This window comes from Ptychodera flava, chromosome 10, assembly GCF_041260155.1.
Source record: "Ptychodera flava strain L36383 chromosome 10, AS_Pfla_20210202, whole genome shotgun sequence".
In the NCBI taxonomy this organism is placed as follows: Eukaryota; Metazoa; Hemichordata; class Enteropneusta; family Ptychoderidae; genus Ptychodera; species Ptychodera flava.
The window spans coordinates 43,057,086-43,072,357 of NC_091937.1; the positions used below are offsets into that span (position 1 = coordinate 43,057,086).

The 15,272-nt window shown below is 40.4% G+C and overlaps 1 protein-coding gene across 1 annotated transcript; it reads left to right on the forward strand.

The window, feature by feature from the left end:
* Positions 1-1,739: 1,739 nt before the first annotated feature.
* Positions 1,740-14,374, forward strand: LOC139141676 (adenosine receptor A2b-like). Its single transcript, XM_070711261.1, has 3 exons — positions 1,740-2,015; positions 2,314-2,389; positions 13,188-14,374. The coding sequence occupies exons 1-3, from the start codon at positions 1,740-1,742 to the stop codon at positions 14,372-14,374; spliced, it is 1,539 nt and encodes a 512-aa protein (XP_070567362.1).
* Positions 14,375-15,272: the final 898 nt, after the last annotated feature.

Genomic DNA, 15,272 nt, shown 5'->3' on the forward strand with positions numbered 1-15,272 from the left:
TTGGTAGGAGAGCTAGCGTTCTTGTACCAAGAAAACTACCAAATGTTTTCCTATGTGCATCGTACACAATGGACAGAAAGGATGTTTATTGAACAAAAGTACAGGCTCAACCAATACTTTGCGTCGGAGGGATAATGCTACAGCAGTGACATTCATCAATCAATTATCATTGCAATAATTAACCCAGCAACCTATCAATCAATTTAGCATTCATTCATTCAGCGCAAAAATGTGTCGTGTCTTTGTCACGCATTGAATATTGTTTTCTTGCCTTCATCATGTTTATTTCGTTCTCACACAGTGAACACTCGATATAAGATCGCATCCCACCTCTCGATCTCAGCGGAAAGATACTTGTTTGTCTTCTTTGAAGAAGGCGTTTATAATATTAAGTCACCGATTGGTTTCATTGGCTCGATAAGCAATACCCTAGCCTTGTTAAGTAACATGTCAACACGGTGATTGGACAGCCGTTCATAAATCGGAGTTAGCCTCGGTCTTCCCATGAGCGAGTCATATGACCAGATAACCAACGTATTCTTGCGCAAGAACTACCTTACCGTTATATCAGGCATGTTGTCTCAGCCCCAATCAGGAATGTGCAACTTGGCAGAGTTGACTCGACTTCTACAACATATGGGCAGAGAACATAGTCACTTTCGGCATAGCGAGCTCTTTCAATAGAATATCTTCTGCAGAAAACGTTTGCGGCCGTAATTCAATTTGACCAGGACAAGTAGGAGATCCAAATCATGAATCTCTCACACTCTTGGAACGAGACAGTGATCTTGGTCTATCGAACAAAAGGTGAATTGACCGCCCTTTTACTCAGTATTATCGTAGGTGTTCCAGTTATTGTAATCGGCTCAACTGGAAATGTAGCCGTGTGTTGGATAGTGATCGCCGTCAAAAAACTACGAACACCAGCAAATTTCCAGTTGGTATCGATCGCCATCGTCGATTTGCTGACTTGTGCAGTAGTAATGCACAAGTCAGAGGAGGCATCATGGGCCAGTGGCTAGAGCAGTGGACTCACGATCAAAGGATGGTGAGTTCGAGCCCCGGCATGGCTGTGGTGTTGTGTCCTTGGGCAAGGTACTTTATTTCTCATTGCTTCTCCCCACCCAGGAGTGATGGGTACCTGGTAGGACAGAGGTTGTAATGTGTGTGTTTAGCTCTGCTGCGCTTATTGGCTGCACATGTGAGCTGTTGTCTGCTCCCCAGGGAGTTGAGTGGTATCATATTAGGTCCAGTGACCAGGGGTAATAATAATTGTAAAGCGCCTTGATCACATCTACTTGTGGATATGTGCGCTATATAAGAACCAAATATTATTATTGGAGGCATCATGGGCCAGTGGCTAGAGCAGTGGACTCACGATCACAGGATGGTGAGTTCGAGCCCCGGCATGGCCATGGTGTTGTGTCCTTGAGCAAGGCACTTTATTCCTCATTGCTCCTCCCCACCCAGGAGTGATGGGTACCTGGTAGGACAGTGGTTGTAATGTGTGTGTTTAGCTCTGCTGCGCTTATTGGCTGCACATGTGAGCTGTAGTTTGCTCCCCAGGGAGTTGAGTGGTATCATATTAGGTCCAGTGACCAGGGGTAATAATAATTGTAAAGCGCCTTGAGCACATGTACTTGTGGATATGCGCGCTATATAAGAACCCAATATTATTATTATTATTATTAATGCCGATGGTGTTCGACACCAACATTTTCTCGATCGATAGGACCAGGATGATGTGTAGAACGTACGTCTTCATCTGGTTCCTCTCCCTGACGGTATCTGGCGTGAGTCTTGGAATGCTCAGCGTGACTCGTGCGATGGGCGTCAGTGGCAAGTTCTCCTGTGGTACAATGAAGCGAGTTATAGTGACCTCAATCTGCACAGGTTTTGTCGTCGGTACCGGTTATGCTTTGGCAAGGGCCATGATGACCCCGCAGCGTTTATGCCAAATCGATGAAAACCCTGGTCCGACAGTACACATCATCAACAAGATTGGTTTTGCTTTGGTATGTAGCACCCTTTTGTTGGTAAGCGTTTCTTACGGCTATGTGTTCTTTGTGAAGTACAGGCAGTGATGTTCCTTGTGCAATGGTCGTCTAAGGGAAATAAACGTGACCTGGCAACAATCCGCATCTGTTTCTTGCTTGTCGCTGCATATATCCTTACCTATCTACCGATTGGTGTGTTTGCGTACCTCCACGGCATCCGGGCATTACCGTACAATCTATATTACTCCCGTTTGGTTTATACATCCTCGTACTGTGGTAGCATGATCAACCCCATCATTTACTGTCTGATGTCCAGCAAGTTCAGACAACACTTATGCTGTTTCGGGCAAGAGAAGAAAGGCTCTACGGCGAACTCTACACACATTTCAGGAGTAAGTTCTTGTAATGATCAAACACCCACTGAGCAAAAAACCAACGAGACATCCGTATAGAAACCACCATATTTGTTTCCTGATTCTCCGATAACTTTGTTCAAGAGTTCGTCGCATCTAAGATGACCGGTCTGGGAAGCAAAGCATCAGAATCCGATTGATCTCAATGAGGACCTCTGCGAGTCATTGATTGCACTTGCAATCAGTAACATTCCCACAAGTTTTCGATCTTGCCGTTGTTCTATGTAAATAGTTGGAAGTTAGAAAATTCAGACGCTGTTGGAATTCTAAACACTTCTCGGACGAAAGTTCGAGAAGTATTGACACATAATCGTCGACTTTTGAGTAATGTTTGTTCAATGCTTCTGTTGAGTTTTTATTCTTCTGTAACGCAAAAATAAAATATCGAATGGAAGAAAAGATGTATCATGCTCATTTCATTTGATATTTGTCTGTTCAGAATCAAATTATCAACTTGAATGTAGTTGTTCTTCCTATATAGTTTGTAGTTATCTGAAAGGACGAAGGTTTTCACATGCACTTTACAAATGAACGCACTTTGAAAAATAAAGGTTCTGATTATGGCAACACACGATTTTTGTCGCATACAACTTGTGAGTGTTGTTGTAAAGATCTATTTTAGAAAGAAATGTGCAGCGCCAGTCATTTGCTTTGCTCATCTTTATCACAGAGTCGCAACGCTTGCATGCCTTTTGTTCCATGGTCGTCTCGGTAGACTATTGGCTTTTCATATTAAAATGAGCTCCAAAAAGTTGTTAAACTTTTTGGAGGCTTTATTTGTGGTTGATGATTACACGAGATTATGCGAAAAATACGACGAGATGGTATCGTACTGCCAGTCGCGTAGCAACCATAGTTACTTTGTGAGCTCTCAGGCCAGAAACACTGCTTCACGCCAATCAAAACATAACACGGCAGCAGTTTCATAAACATGTCCTTCCTTGACGCACGTGTAAAAGAGGGTACGACTGACCGTAAACCATTGAGTAAAACCAGACAGTATCGATAAAAGACTTTCAAATTTGGTTCAAACACACTCATTATATATTCATAAAAATATGAGAGGAATTTTTAAAACGGTAAAACTCATTTTCCTGAAGCTCAAAACACTCCCGTTTTCGCCAGCACGTCAATTCTGCTCAGCACCACACGACAACAACAACACAAACTTTACCGAACATACTTTCGCTTAACAATTGGCGAAAATCCGAAAACTACCGAAGGATTCATGGTCGGCACTCTTCGGAAAAGAGAGGCGAGAGCAACCTGAGGCGAGGCGAACATGGATGGGTTACGTAACCGTTTCACGCCTTAAACAATACCCGTTGCCACTCTATCTATGTTTCTCTATGTCTTTATTAAAAACACTTAAATTGTATATAAAGCGAGATGTTTGCCATCCGAAGATATAGTGAAGTTTACAGGGCCTTTCCGCTACAATTTTCTCTTTATTATTTTCGAGATTTTACGAGTCGAAATTAAAATAACAGTGGAATTTGAGTGATGCTGCTTCAATGCCTCAAGATAAAAATATACAGAATACTTTGAATGCGTTGGTTGATGTCTATGCTTATGTATCATATTCGCAGAATACTCGATGTGTGTGACGTGTGCGATTAAAATATTTTTCACAAGTGCTTTTAGATTAAACATCTTCGACAATTTTGTTTAGTTGATAGTCTCTCCTATGTTTGTTGTACTGGAATTTGTGTCATAGCTGCCATTTACTATTTTGCAGCTCTTTGTGATATCGAATTTTTGGACAGCGTTACTTTTAATATTTTGTAACACTAAATAAAATATTGAATATCAGAGAAGATGTATCATGCTTATTTCTTTTGATATTTTGTTTTGCCAGAATCAAATTATCGATTGAGTTGTTCTCCCTATTATGATATAGGAAGCGGTCAAGCCAAAAATGGGGTTGCCAATTACTCCATAATTAAGGGCTATGAAATGGTACCTCCCTCTAGGGCACAAAACGACGGTTATGGTCAGGTCTCGAGGGTACCATGCATTTTTGTATCACGAGCCTAGTATCTTCGTCATATCGTAGATGTCTCCCCGTAAATACCCTATGTGAAGTATCTAGACCTCTTTAGGCTGCATCCCCTCTGGATGGAGGGATTGACGGGGGGGGCTTGAAAATGTTAAGGGTATTGTAGCGGATTATCTGAAATTAGGCCCAAAATGCCAACCTTTAGAGGACTAAAAGTTTCCTCTAGTTAATGGTAGCGTACTCGTGGCAATGGCGAGCCTAGATGGCGATGAACCGGACCGTCACAAACCGTAGTTCGATATATGGACCGTGTGCACGACGGAACGCGCACCGAGATTTGGCTGGTAGCACAAGTCACAAGGCCGACCGGCGTGCTCGAGCAACCCGCTCACTGAACAACTATGAAAACCTGAAATAGCACGACTAGTTTAACAACCAAGACAATAATACCTCACCGAGGCTAACACGAGATGTTCGCACAAATCGTGGAACAGGTTTAAACCGAAATAAATGGGAAACAACGGTTAGGTAAAAGTTCAGCTCAGCACAGCACGGCAACAGGTCTATAAGTCCGCAAAAGTCAGGGGGTGTCGGGATATTACAAGTTTTCCTACGTGATCTAAGTCCCGCCCTGATATGGAGCCGACAGGTCTTATTGTGCTCTCAAATACAGGGTTTCCGAACCTGAGATTCAGGAAAAAGTTGCATTTTCTGAGCAAGAGCAGTGTAACAAGTTACTGACCCTGAAGTTCTGCAACAGTATGTTGGGCACTTGAAAAGGATGTTCATTTCAGTAACACACAAGCATATCCAATGTCAAGTTTGGACACAGAATGGCCGCAAATGAAGTAAATCGCCTCGCAGAAAGGCAGAGAAATGACTTTTGGAGATATCAATGTCTCTAACTTGCAGTCAGGGAATACGCCGGCATATTTGTAAGACTGTTCTTTTTTCACGTAGGAAGATATTGGGTTTAATGAAATTGCTTTCGATCACTTTTAGGGCATTACATGAAACATATCAAAGTAGAGTTTCTATATCTTCCTAAATATAAGACGTCTTCAAGACCAAAGATGGCTTCCGAACATTGTAATATGGAAGTGTACCAATTCAAAACGAAGCTGACATCCGGAAACAATCTTTAAAACCAAGGGCTGAGGGTAAGGTGACGACGGACTATTTTTTGGTACAATTTCACCGTTATTCTCTGTCTTCTCGGTAGAATAAAACCTGTTATATGTTTACGTCCTATTTATTGGGATATGTAGACAGAGAAGCTTCTCATTAATTAGCCAAAGGCTAGTTAAAATGTGGGATTTTCATGCCATCTGTTGTAAATGTCTGAGGGCGCTGTCCACTAGCAAGTCAATTAATCTACATGTGATCAGGTAACGCTTGAACAAAAGGTAAGACCGGCGTTCCCTCCAACACCTAGCCACCTCGAATAGAATGTCGAGTAAAATTGTATTGCAGAGGAGAACTATACAATAACTATAGGGAAGAAATATCAAAGACGTTGTAGCTCAAGCCAATTAGTGAAACTCCTTGCAAAACTATATACAAATTACGCGAGCACTGCTGAGAGAAAATTTTAACTTGCATTAATATTAAACCACGTTTAAACGATTCATTTGTTTCATCTTTTAAAGAAAGGGGTTAAATTTTCTTTCGAAAAAAGAACTTTATACCACCAATGTGGAGAAGTGATAAACGATGAACGTAAGAAGGTGCTTCTGTTTCGTTCATCTTATAAATGTCTTCTGCACACACCTAGACGGAATCTGACTACCTATGGTCTGCAGCAGCTCCTGTCCTTTGGAACTCTTTACCCCTGGACATGAAAACCTCTCCTAATGTCAACATTCAAAAGGCGCTTAAAAACTTACATCTTCCAGAAAGCATTTTCATTGCAACTCTAAGACATTTTCTAGATAAATGGATAGATAGATAGATGGACCACGAGCCTTCAATAGGAGGGGGAAATCCTGAACCATACAGGCACCACACAATCAACATTATCAAGCCGGAGGAGAACGATATCTGAAGAGTAGTCACTGCTTTTTTTCTGTTGACGCTGCAGAATAACGTAAATGAGAGAGGTTATTGTGGTGCTGCATTTCAATTTCCCCTGCTTCCGTCTCATGAGGTCGTTCATAGCGCCGCAGGGACAGCTTCCCCTCCACATTGCCGTAGGCCAAAGAACAGCCTACACCATTTTGATTTCCTAACGCCTTCACATCTGAATTTTGGAGAAAATTGTCGACAAATGCCCTTCCTTTCAAGGCTTGCCCGTTGCTTAATCTCTGTGGATTAAAGGAGAAATCGATAGCATTTGGCTTTATAATGTCACTCTTTAATAAAAAACCCCTCCTGACGTTAATTTGGCGAACAACTACATCATCGAGAATTCAATCTAGAAATACACAGAAGCACACCTGTGTGCGATTAATACATCGTACGCTAAAAGTGTAGACTTTTTCATCATTCCAGGTCTCTTACAAACAAGACGCGGTATGTTATTATATTTGTTTTCTTTTTGTTTATATTTTATTTATTTGTCAAGGGCTTGCAAAATCCTGCCTCAGACATGAAAATGAGAAACATGGAAATATTTACGCATAGCGATAATTCTGACGATGATGTTAAGTTTACTGTTCATAACTATAGAGTGCCTATTTGTGTTCCTTCAGATATAGTGCTAGTTTCTGACATGCGAACACATTTTTGGTTCAATTTCCTTTTCGAGAAAATTTCGGGGAAAAGACTGACCCGCATATTCTAAATCGACGGGCATCAGCATGAGAAGACGTTTTTGCCAAGTATGAGACCAGATAGAGACTGCTCTCACGGCTTTGGACACTTTACAAATATAGTGTGTAAACGAGAGAGGGATAATTCCCAGTATTGATATATTATTTATCGGTCAACGTGGTAGAACTCCCATGCTTCATGCTCGTATCAGTGTCGTATCCCGTGTCCGTTGTCAGTTGGCGGAAACCGCGGTACACTTATTCATTCTGCTGTGGTATTTTTACATATAGTGTATTTTGTAATTAGTTTAAGCTGTATTTGTGACATTATGAGAACTTCAATTGCAAAACATCTCTCTTCAAAGAATCCGAGCTGTCGGTTCAAGACTTTGTCGCCTTTTCATTGTTTTAGTTCTATTTGTGAAATTTGCTTTCTACTCCCACTCCCCAACTCGTGTCAAAATGCTTAATAGTGGCTGTATGTTCGTAATTTCTAATGTTACTGTATTCATTTGTCAACACTGCCATTGGATATTGTACACAATGCTTTGTGAGTGCAAGGTTAATAATTCGTGTTTAAGCAATAACCCCCGCCGCAGGAGGGTATACACGAGATTTTGGTACAGTGCGCGACATATAGCACGAGCCGATAGGCGAGTGCTATATGGAGCGAATTGTACCAAAATCGAGTGTATACCCTCCTGCGAAGGGGGTTATTGCTATTATATTATATCAACTTGCGTGTATTTGTTGTCTTACTTGGGTGTTTTCATCACTCTAAGCGCAAAATGCAGAAAACGGACGTCTGAGAGATCGAACGTCGGAAATTCTGCGCCCGAGACCGAGTATTTTTTATCATAAGTTGGGATTCCGTACAGGCACACAGTATCCTACGATAAATACGCACATTACGTCCATATCGACATTGCATTTTATTCGCATGCAACACGAACGATACTTGTCAAAAAATACCTGCTGCACTCACACAGAAAATGGGTCAAGAGTTCAAATCAAAAGAAAAAGTAACAATTTTTTTCGTAAATTTACATAAGAACAATAAGTTTGTCCTGGCTTTTTGGCATACTAAAAATAGATTTGTCTCATTCTGTACCGCATACCGTCGCGACATTCAGTGGTGGCACAGTGAAGTTACAGGATCTATTTTTGATGGATAATTTGGACGTTAATTGTACCAGAAAACAAGCAGTTTTAAAATAATCCGGACTTGCGATGACTGCAACTGTGATGAACAGTTGTGCAGATTCTGAGTGTGTTGCCCGATGCAGGGAGAGCTGGACGCTGACACTGCTCGTTGTATTTGATGTCAAATATCGTCGCAGTCGCCAGGAGTCATCCCATTGTTATTTTGAACTTCTTGGTCTACATCGTTAGGACATCCCGATCTGTTATAGCCCAAACTTTGGTAAATAATATCTGACATACCGTTACTGTGAGGAAGTGTCAATTTATTTGTGTATGAACGAATACTATCTTCATTTTAAAGAGCGGTATTAGGATATATCGCGTCTCGACTCCCGCAAAGTGCACGGTGCGCTGTCGCCCTAATATTTATGTGCATCATACCCCAAACGTGCTGCTTCAGAGATGTCTTTCATCATCGATCCCAACTTATTTACACCAAGAGGTGAGTTACAGACCCCCACTTTATCTGTGTATCAAAATTCGGTCTTCGGTCTTTGAAACAAAGTGGACTGTTTCGGTCTTTCTCGAGGGTCTATGGTTTAGATAGGTACGTTCAAATGCACCGACAGGGCAATTTTCGAAAATGCTGGTTTAGGGGCCCGTTTTAGCACTGCTATCAGTGCTAAAACAGTATTTTAGCATCGGTGGAATGAGCTCTCGTCCAATCAAATGGCGCATGGTAGCATGATATAATATAATTCGTGTTTTAACATTCTTTGCGGAAAGCAATTAGAAAACATACCGATTTTATACACACTTCCGCTCCACTGTTCAGGTTTAAAGCAAAGTCCTGATATGGCGCATATATCTTATTATCTTAAACCATGACTTGCTTCACATTGCAAATAATTCGAAAGTTGTCGACTGCGATTTGAAATTGCTCTTGAAGACAGTTTACATGTAGAAATACGGTAAGTATTGCCACTGATGATTTTGTTTTTCAGGTTAACATGAATGTCGGAAGGGGTCATACGCCCTTCCGATCTGATATCGAAAGCGGTTTCGTTTTGACTGAATTTGGAGTTAGAAATTATGAGTGTTAAACAAATGACGTCATTAGGTATCCACTAGAGGATGTGACTTCAACTTCATCGACTGTATCGACCGATACCGAACAGCCGAAGAAATTAGACAGTATCACATCTAAAAGGTGCTAAATGTATATAATTACTTACGTACTTTAATCATGCAGTAATATTGTGTAAGATACATACTGGGCCCACTACCTTTAGTATTGTGATTTTCTGGCATAACAAGTGATTAAATAAGAGCGCCGTCTATCCTAGAATATGGAAAGGCCAGAGGTTACGCGGAATATGGCAACTTTTTCGGTATGCCATATTTAAAGGGAGGCAGTCGTTGGAACTCTGCTCAAAGGTTGCCAGGGACCCCTACGAACGATGTAAACACTGTATCAAGGGTACGTTGGCGGTTGATGAAAGTTAAAACATGTTTGTTGATAACGATATCGTAAAATTTAAATGTTGCAACTTTGTCGTAAAATTTAAATGTTGCAACTTTGTTGACTTGATGCATTAGATATCATGAATAAAATACATTGTTTGTAAACAAAGGAAGGCACGACTGACTCCCTTTAAAGTACTCAAAATTAAAGACTCGCACTACCCCACACACTTTTTGTAAAAATAAAAGAGTTTTAGCGCCCTTGCGCCATACGGCATTCAGCGGTCGGGTCGTTTTGCCACACGATTTCGGCCATCAGTATGTATCGGGATCCTAAGATTTGAAATGTTCACTTTACAGGAAGTTGAATTTTGACACATAATCTTTAATCTTTAATCTTTATTTCTTATATAGCGCATTACATTAAAAATAATCTCAATGCGCTTTACACTTAAAATCAACAAAGAGAAGGATGAAACAAAAATTGTTATAAACTGACAGTAAAAAAGCAAAGTTAAAATTAGCAACATGTTATAAAAAAAAATGTGCATATTACAGTTAAAACTATAATTATATTATATCATGCTACCATGCGCCATTCTGATTGGACGAGAGCTCATTCCACCGATGCTAAAATACTGTTTTAGCACTGATAGCAGTGCTAAAACGGGCCCCTAAACCAGCATTTTCGAAAATTGCCCTGTCGGTGCATTTGAACGTACCTATCTAAACAATAGACCCTCGAGAAAGACCGAAACAGTCCACTTTGTTTCAAAGACCGAAGACCGAATTTTGATACACAGATAAAGTGAGGGTCTGTAACTCACCTCTTGGTGTAAATAAGTTGGGATCGATGATGAAAGACATCTCTGAAGCAGCACATTTGGGGTGTGATGCACACAAATATTAGGGCGACAGCGCACCGTGCACTTTGCTCAAAAATGTCGGGAGTCGAGACGCGATATATCCTACAGCTCTTTAAAATGAAGATAAGTATTCGTTCATACACAAATAAATTGACACTTCCTCACAGTAACGGTATGTCAGATATTATTTACCAAAGTTTGGGCTATAACAGATCGGGATGTCCTAACGATGTAGACCAAGAAGTTCAAAATAACGATGGGATGACTCCTGGCGACTGCGACGATATTTGACATCAAATGCAACGAGCAGTGTCAGCGTCCAGCTCTCCCTGCATCGGGCAACACACTCAGAATCTGCACAACTGTTCATCACAGTTGCAGTCATCGCAAGTCCGGATTATTTTAAAACTGCTTGTTTTCTGGTACAATTAACGTCCAAATTATCCATCAAAAATAGATCCTGTAACTTCACTGTGCCACCACTGAATGTCGCGACGGTATGCGGTACAGAATGAGACAAATCTATTTTTAGTATGCTAAAAAAGCCAGGACTATTGTTCTTATGTAAATTTACGAAAAAAATTGTTACTTTTTTCTTTTGATTTGAACTCTTGACCCATTTTCTGTGTGAGTGCAGCAGGTATTTTTTGACAAGTATCGTTCGTGTTGCATGCGAATAAAATGCAATGTCGATATGGACGTAATGTGCGTATTTATCGTAGGATACTGTGTGCCTGTACGGAATCCCAACTTATGATAAAAAATACTCGGTCTCGGGCGCAGAATTTCCGACGTTCGATCTCTCAGACATCTGTTTTCTGCATTTTGCGCTTAGAGTGATGAAAACACCCAAGTAAGACAACAAATACACGCAAGTTGATATAATATAATAGCAATAACCCCTTCGCAGGAGGGTATACACTCGATTTGGTACAATTCGCTCCATATAGCACTCGCCTATCGGCTCGTGCTATATGTCGCGCATTGTACCAAAATCTCGTGTATACCCTCCTGCGGCGGGGGTTATTGCTTAGTACTGATGCTAGGCAAATCTAAAGTCGTTATTCTGGAACTAACGATGCAAGTATGCAAAAAGGAACTTTATGAGAAGCAAACATTTTTTAAATTAATCTCATTAAAAACTTTCATCCATTCAAATTATGGAAGAATTAAGAAATTTCAACAAGTATAGATAATTATAATTTCGAAAGTTGCTCTGGCTTAAACGCATGTCAAAAGTAAATAAAACGTCTTTTCATCGCCAATACCATGCAATATTCGTAATATAGACAATAACCTGGCTTAAAACGTACTTAATTACTGAGAAAGTACACATTAACGATTCAATATATGATGATTAAGACATGTTGATTATGACGGTCCCAAAGCGCACATTTCTTTTTAAAAAGACATTAATGCAGGTCAATTAGTCATACGTTCACTCTGTTCCCACCGGGCACATCATTTGAAGCAAAAGAGCTACTTCCTTTAACATATTCATCCCTAGGCAAAGTAATTTCCTGGGCGTTTCCTCCTTAAAATGACGTGGTGTTAATTTCCGATTGACACTTTGACACGCTAGAGAGTGACCTCGTCGAAAGTTGTAGACCAGTAAAAGGCGACCTGGACTAGAAACTGTTCTATGACGTATGCAGTTTCTTCTGTTTTAAAAACTCTTTACAGTTTATCATAACTTTGCAATTGTTTTGTTCAATCGACAGAAATAATGCTTAGAATAGCTGGAAATTTCCTAAGTGTGTTAACGTTGATGATGATGATATCATGAGTTTTGGGTCTTCAGCTGAACGTGGCAAGCGCAGGACAAAATGTCGACATTCCAGCAATGACCTTCTCGTGATGATCCCCTTCAGATTTCTATGCGATTTTGTTGACTGCCACACTTTGTGTTTGACAACTTCTCATGACGTTGAGAGGGTCTTAATCAGATTGTTCGAAAAGTTCATCCAATAGCCATTAAGACTGTCACGGTCTTCGATTGTAGGCTTTGTAACATAGCGACAGTGTAATACGGTAGTTGCACAAATCCTTCGCATCAATCGAAACATACAAACGCGTTGCTGTAAAAAAGTACAGGTTTCCCGCCATTATCTGCTATCGCAAGTTGCTGTAGGCACAAAATAATGTATGCATTCATGCATGGTTATTATAAAATCAGGCGAATTTCAGTCTTTATTTCATTCTTACAGGATGACAGCATTTTGTCAAAGCATTTTATTTTGTAAAAATATTATTATTATCAGTTTGCTATTTGCAAGGAAGCCGTATTTAACACTATGTCACCGATTTTTGATCGGCTAGTTACGCAACTTCCAAGTCTTGTGAATGATATGCTAACACAGTGATTGGTCAGAGGTGCATCCAATCACGGTTAACTTTGGCTTGCACTAATTTCCCATTCCAAAGGCGAGTAATTTGCCCCATCAACGATGTAATCTTGCGCAAATGTTACCTAACCGCTATATTTCTCAATTTCAGGCCACAAAATAGGAACGATACTTCCAAGACACATGTGTGCACAACATTGTCTCTTCTAGCATACAGGCGTCCATATTCCATCGAGACAAGGAAGAGCAACAGCACCCAAGTCATGAATCTCTCACACTCTTGGAACGAGACAGTGATCTTAGTCTATCGAACAAAAGGTGAATTGACCGCCCTTTTACTCAGTATTATCGTAGGTGTTCCAGTTATTGTAATCGGCTCAACTGGAAATGTAGCCGTGTGTTGGATAGTGATCGCCGTCAAAAAACTACGAACACCAGCAAATTTCCAGTTGGTATCAATAGCCATCGTCGATTTGCTGACTTGTGCAATAGTAATGCCGATGGTGGTGTACAGCAACATACACCATTTGGTGTTCGACACCAACATTTTCTTGATCGATAGGACCAGGATGATGTGTAGAACGTACGTCTTCATCTGGTTCCTCTCCCTGACGGTATCTGGCGTGAGTCTTGGAATGCTCAGCGTGACTCGTGCGATGGGCGTCAGTGGCAAGTTCTCCTGTGGTACAATGAAGCGAGTTATAGTGACCTCAATCTGCACAGGTTTTGTCGTCGGTACTGGATATGCTTTGGCAAGGGTCATGATGACTCCGGAGCGTTTATGCCAAATCGATGAAGACCCTGCTCCTATGGTACACATCATCAACAAGATTGGTTTTGCTATGGTATGTGGCACTCTTTTTATGGTAAGCGTTTCTTACGGCTATGTGTTCAGTTTGAAATACAGGCAAAGGAAGACGGCCAAGTTGTTGGTGCAAAACTGTTCAACGGTAAATAAACGAGACCTGGCAACAATCCGCATCTGTTTCTTGCTTGTCACTGTTTATTTCATCACTTATCTACCGATTGGTGTATTTGCGTATCTTCACGGCATCCGGGCTATACCGTACAATCTATATTACTCCCGTTTGGTGTATTCATCCTCATACTGTGGCAGCATGATCAACCCCATCATTTACTGTCTGATGTCCAGGAAGTTCCGGCAACACTTATGCTGTTCTGGGCAAGAGAAGAAGACAGGCGCTGGCTCTAAACAAACCTCTACACAGCGTACACAAGTAAGTTCTTCTGGCAAGGATTCTAGACCTGCCGAGCAAAATATCCGTGAGACATCAATCATAGCCACCATATCGTCATCTGTCGTAGATAATATCGTTGGAGAGATGGTGCCTGCTAAACTGACAGGTGTAGACAACCAGGCATTGGACGTCGATTGATATCAATTACGGACATCACCGAGTCAAATCGCATCAGAGTAAATTTTCTTTCAGTTTCCAATCGTTTTCTTACTCCATATCGAAGTCGTTGTAAATTTGGAAAGTCGGACGTTTTATGAATTTTTACAGACAACACGATTGGAACTAATTTGGGATAACTTGATCTTCATATTTTTCGAATTTCTCAAAATTGTTGGGTTCCTATAGCTGAAGGTTGCAATATTACAAATTACTCATAAAAACAAGTGTGTAATGTAAAAAGAAAAGAAGATGAGCTTACGTTTGCAGATAAAACCGACATTACTTCACTATCCAATTATCCCAAATTAGTTCCGACCGCGTTAGACGAGTTTGTCGGGAGATTTTCATCTGTTCATGACTGAAATACGTTCACAATGAACGTGTTCAATTAAGACATGTAAGGTTCTGACATGGAACAGTTAACTTGTAGAATTGACGTAATGAAGGTTGTTGCAATAATATATTTAAAACAATAATAGAGCTTGCCTGGCATGTAGCTAAAATACTTAGATAAATTGCGAGACTATTGCCGTCTCCTAAGATTCTTAAATTTACATAATTAGGCTATTCACACTCTTTTCTCTGATTTTCACCATTGTCTGTTTTCGATATTCAAGCCTAAAGATTTTCTTAGTTGCTGTAAGTTTGAAGTTTTCTTCAGTGTAAGTTGATAAGTATTCATACTATATTTATGTGTCGATAATATTATATCATATTGATATCATTATTTCGATATATGTTTCAAGACGAAGGACCCAAAAATATTTCGGATGTTTTGTTTGTTAATGCTTCATGTATCGTGTTCCATTTCTGTGAATACATGTGAACATTTTTCTTCTCGCTTGACTTTGAAGATTTAAATATTTGTCACAAGTGC

Coding starts and splice junctions, on each gene's coding strand:
- LOC139141676 (XM_070711261.1), top strand. CDS start 1,740: ATGATGTGTAGAACGTACGTCTTCATCTGGTTCCTCTCCCTGACGGTA. Junction 2,016..2,313: donor ACAAGATTGGTTTTGCTTTG/GTATGTAGCACC, acceptor TCTGATGTCCAG/CAAGTTCAGACAACACTTAT. Junction 2,390..13,187: donor ACTCTACACACATTTCAGGA/GTAAGTTCTTGT, acceptor TGTCTCTTCTAG/CATACAGGCGTCCATATTCC.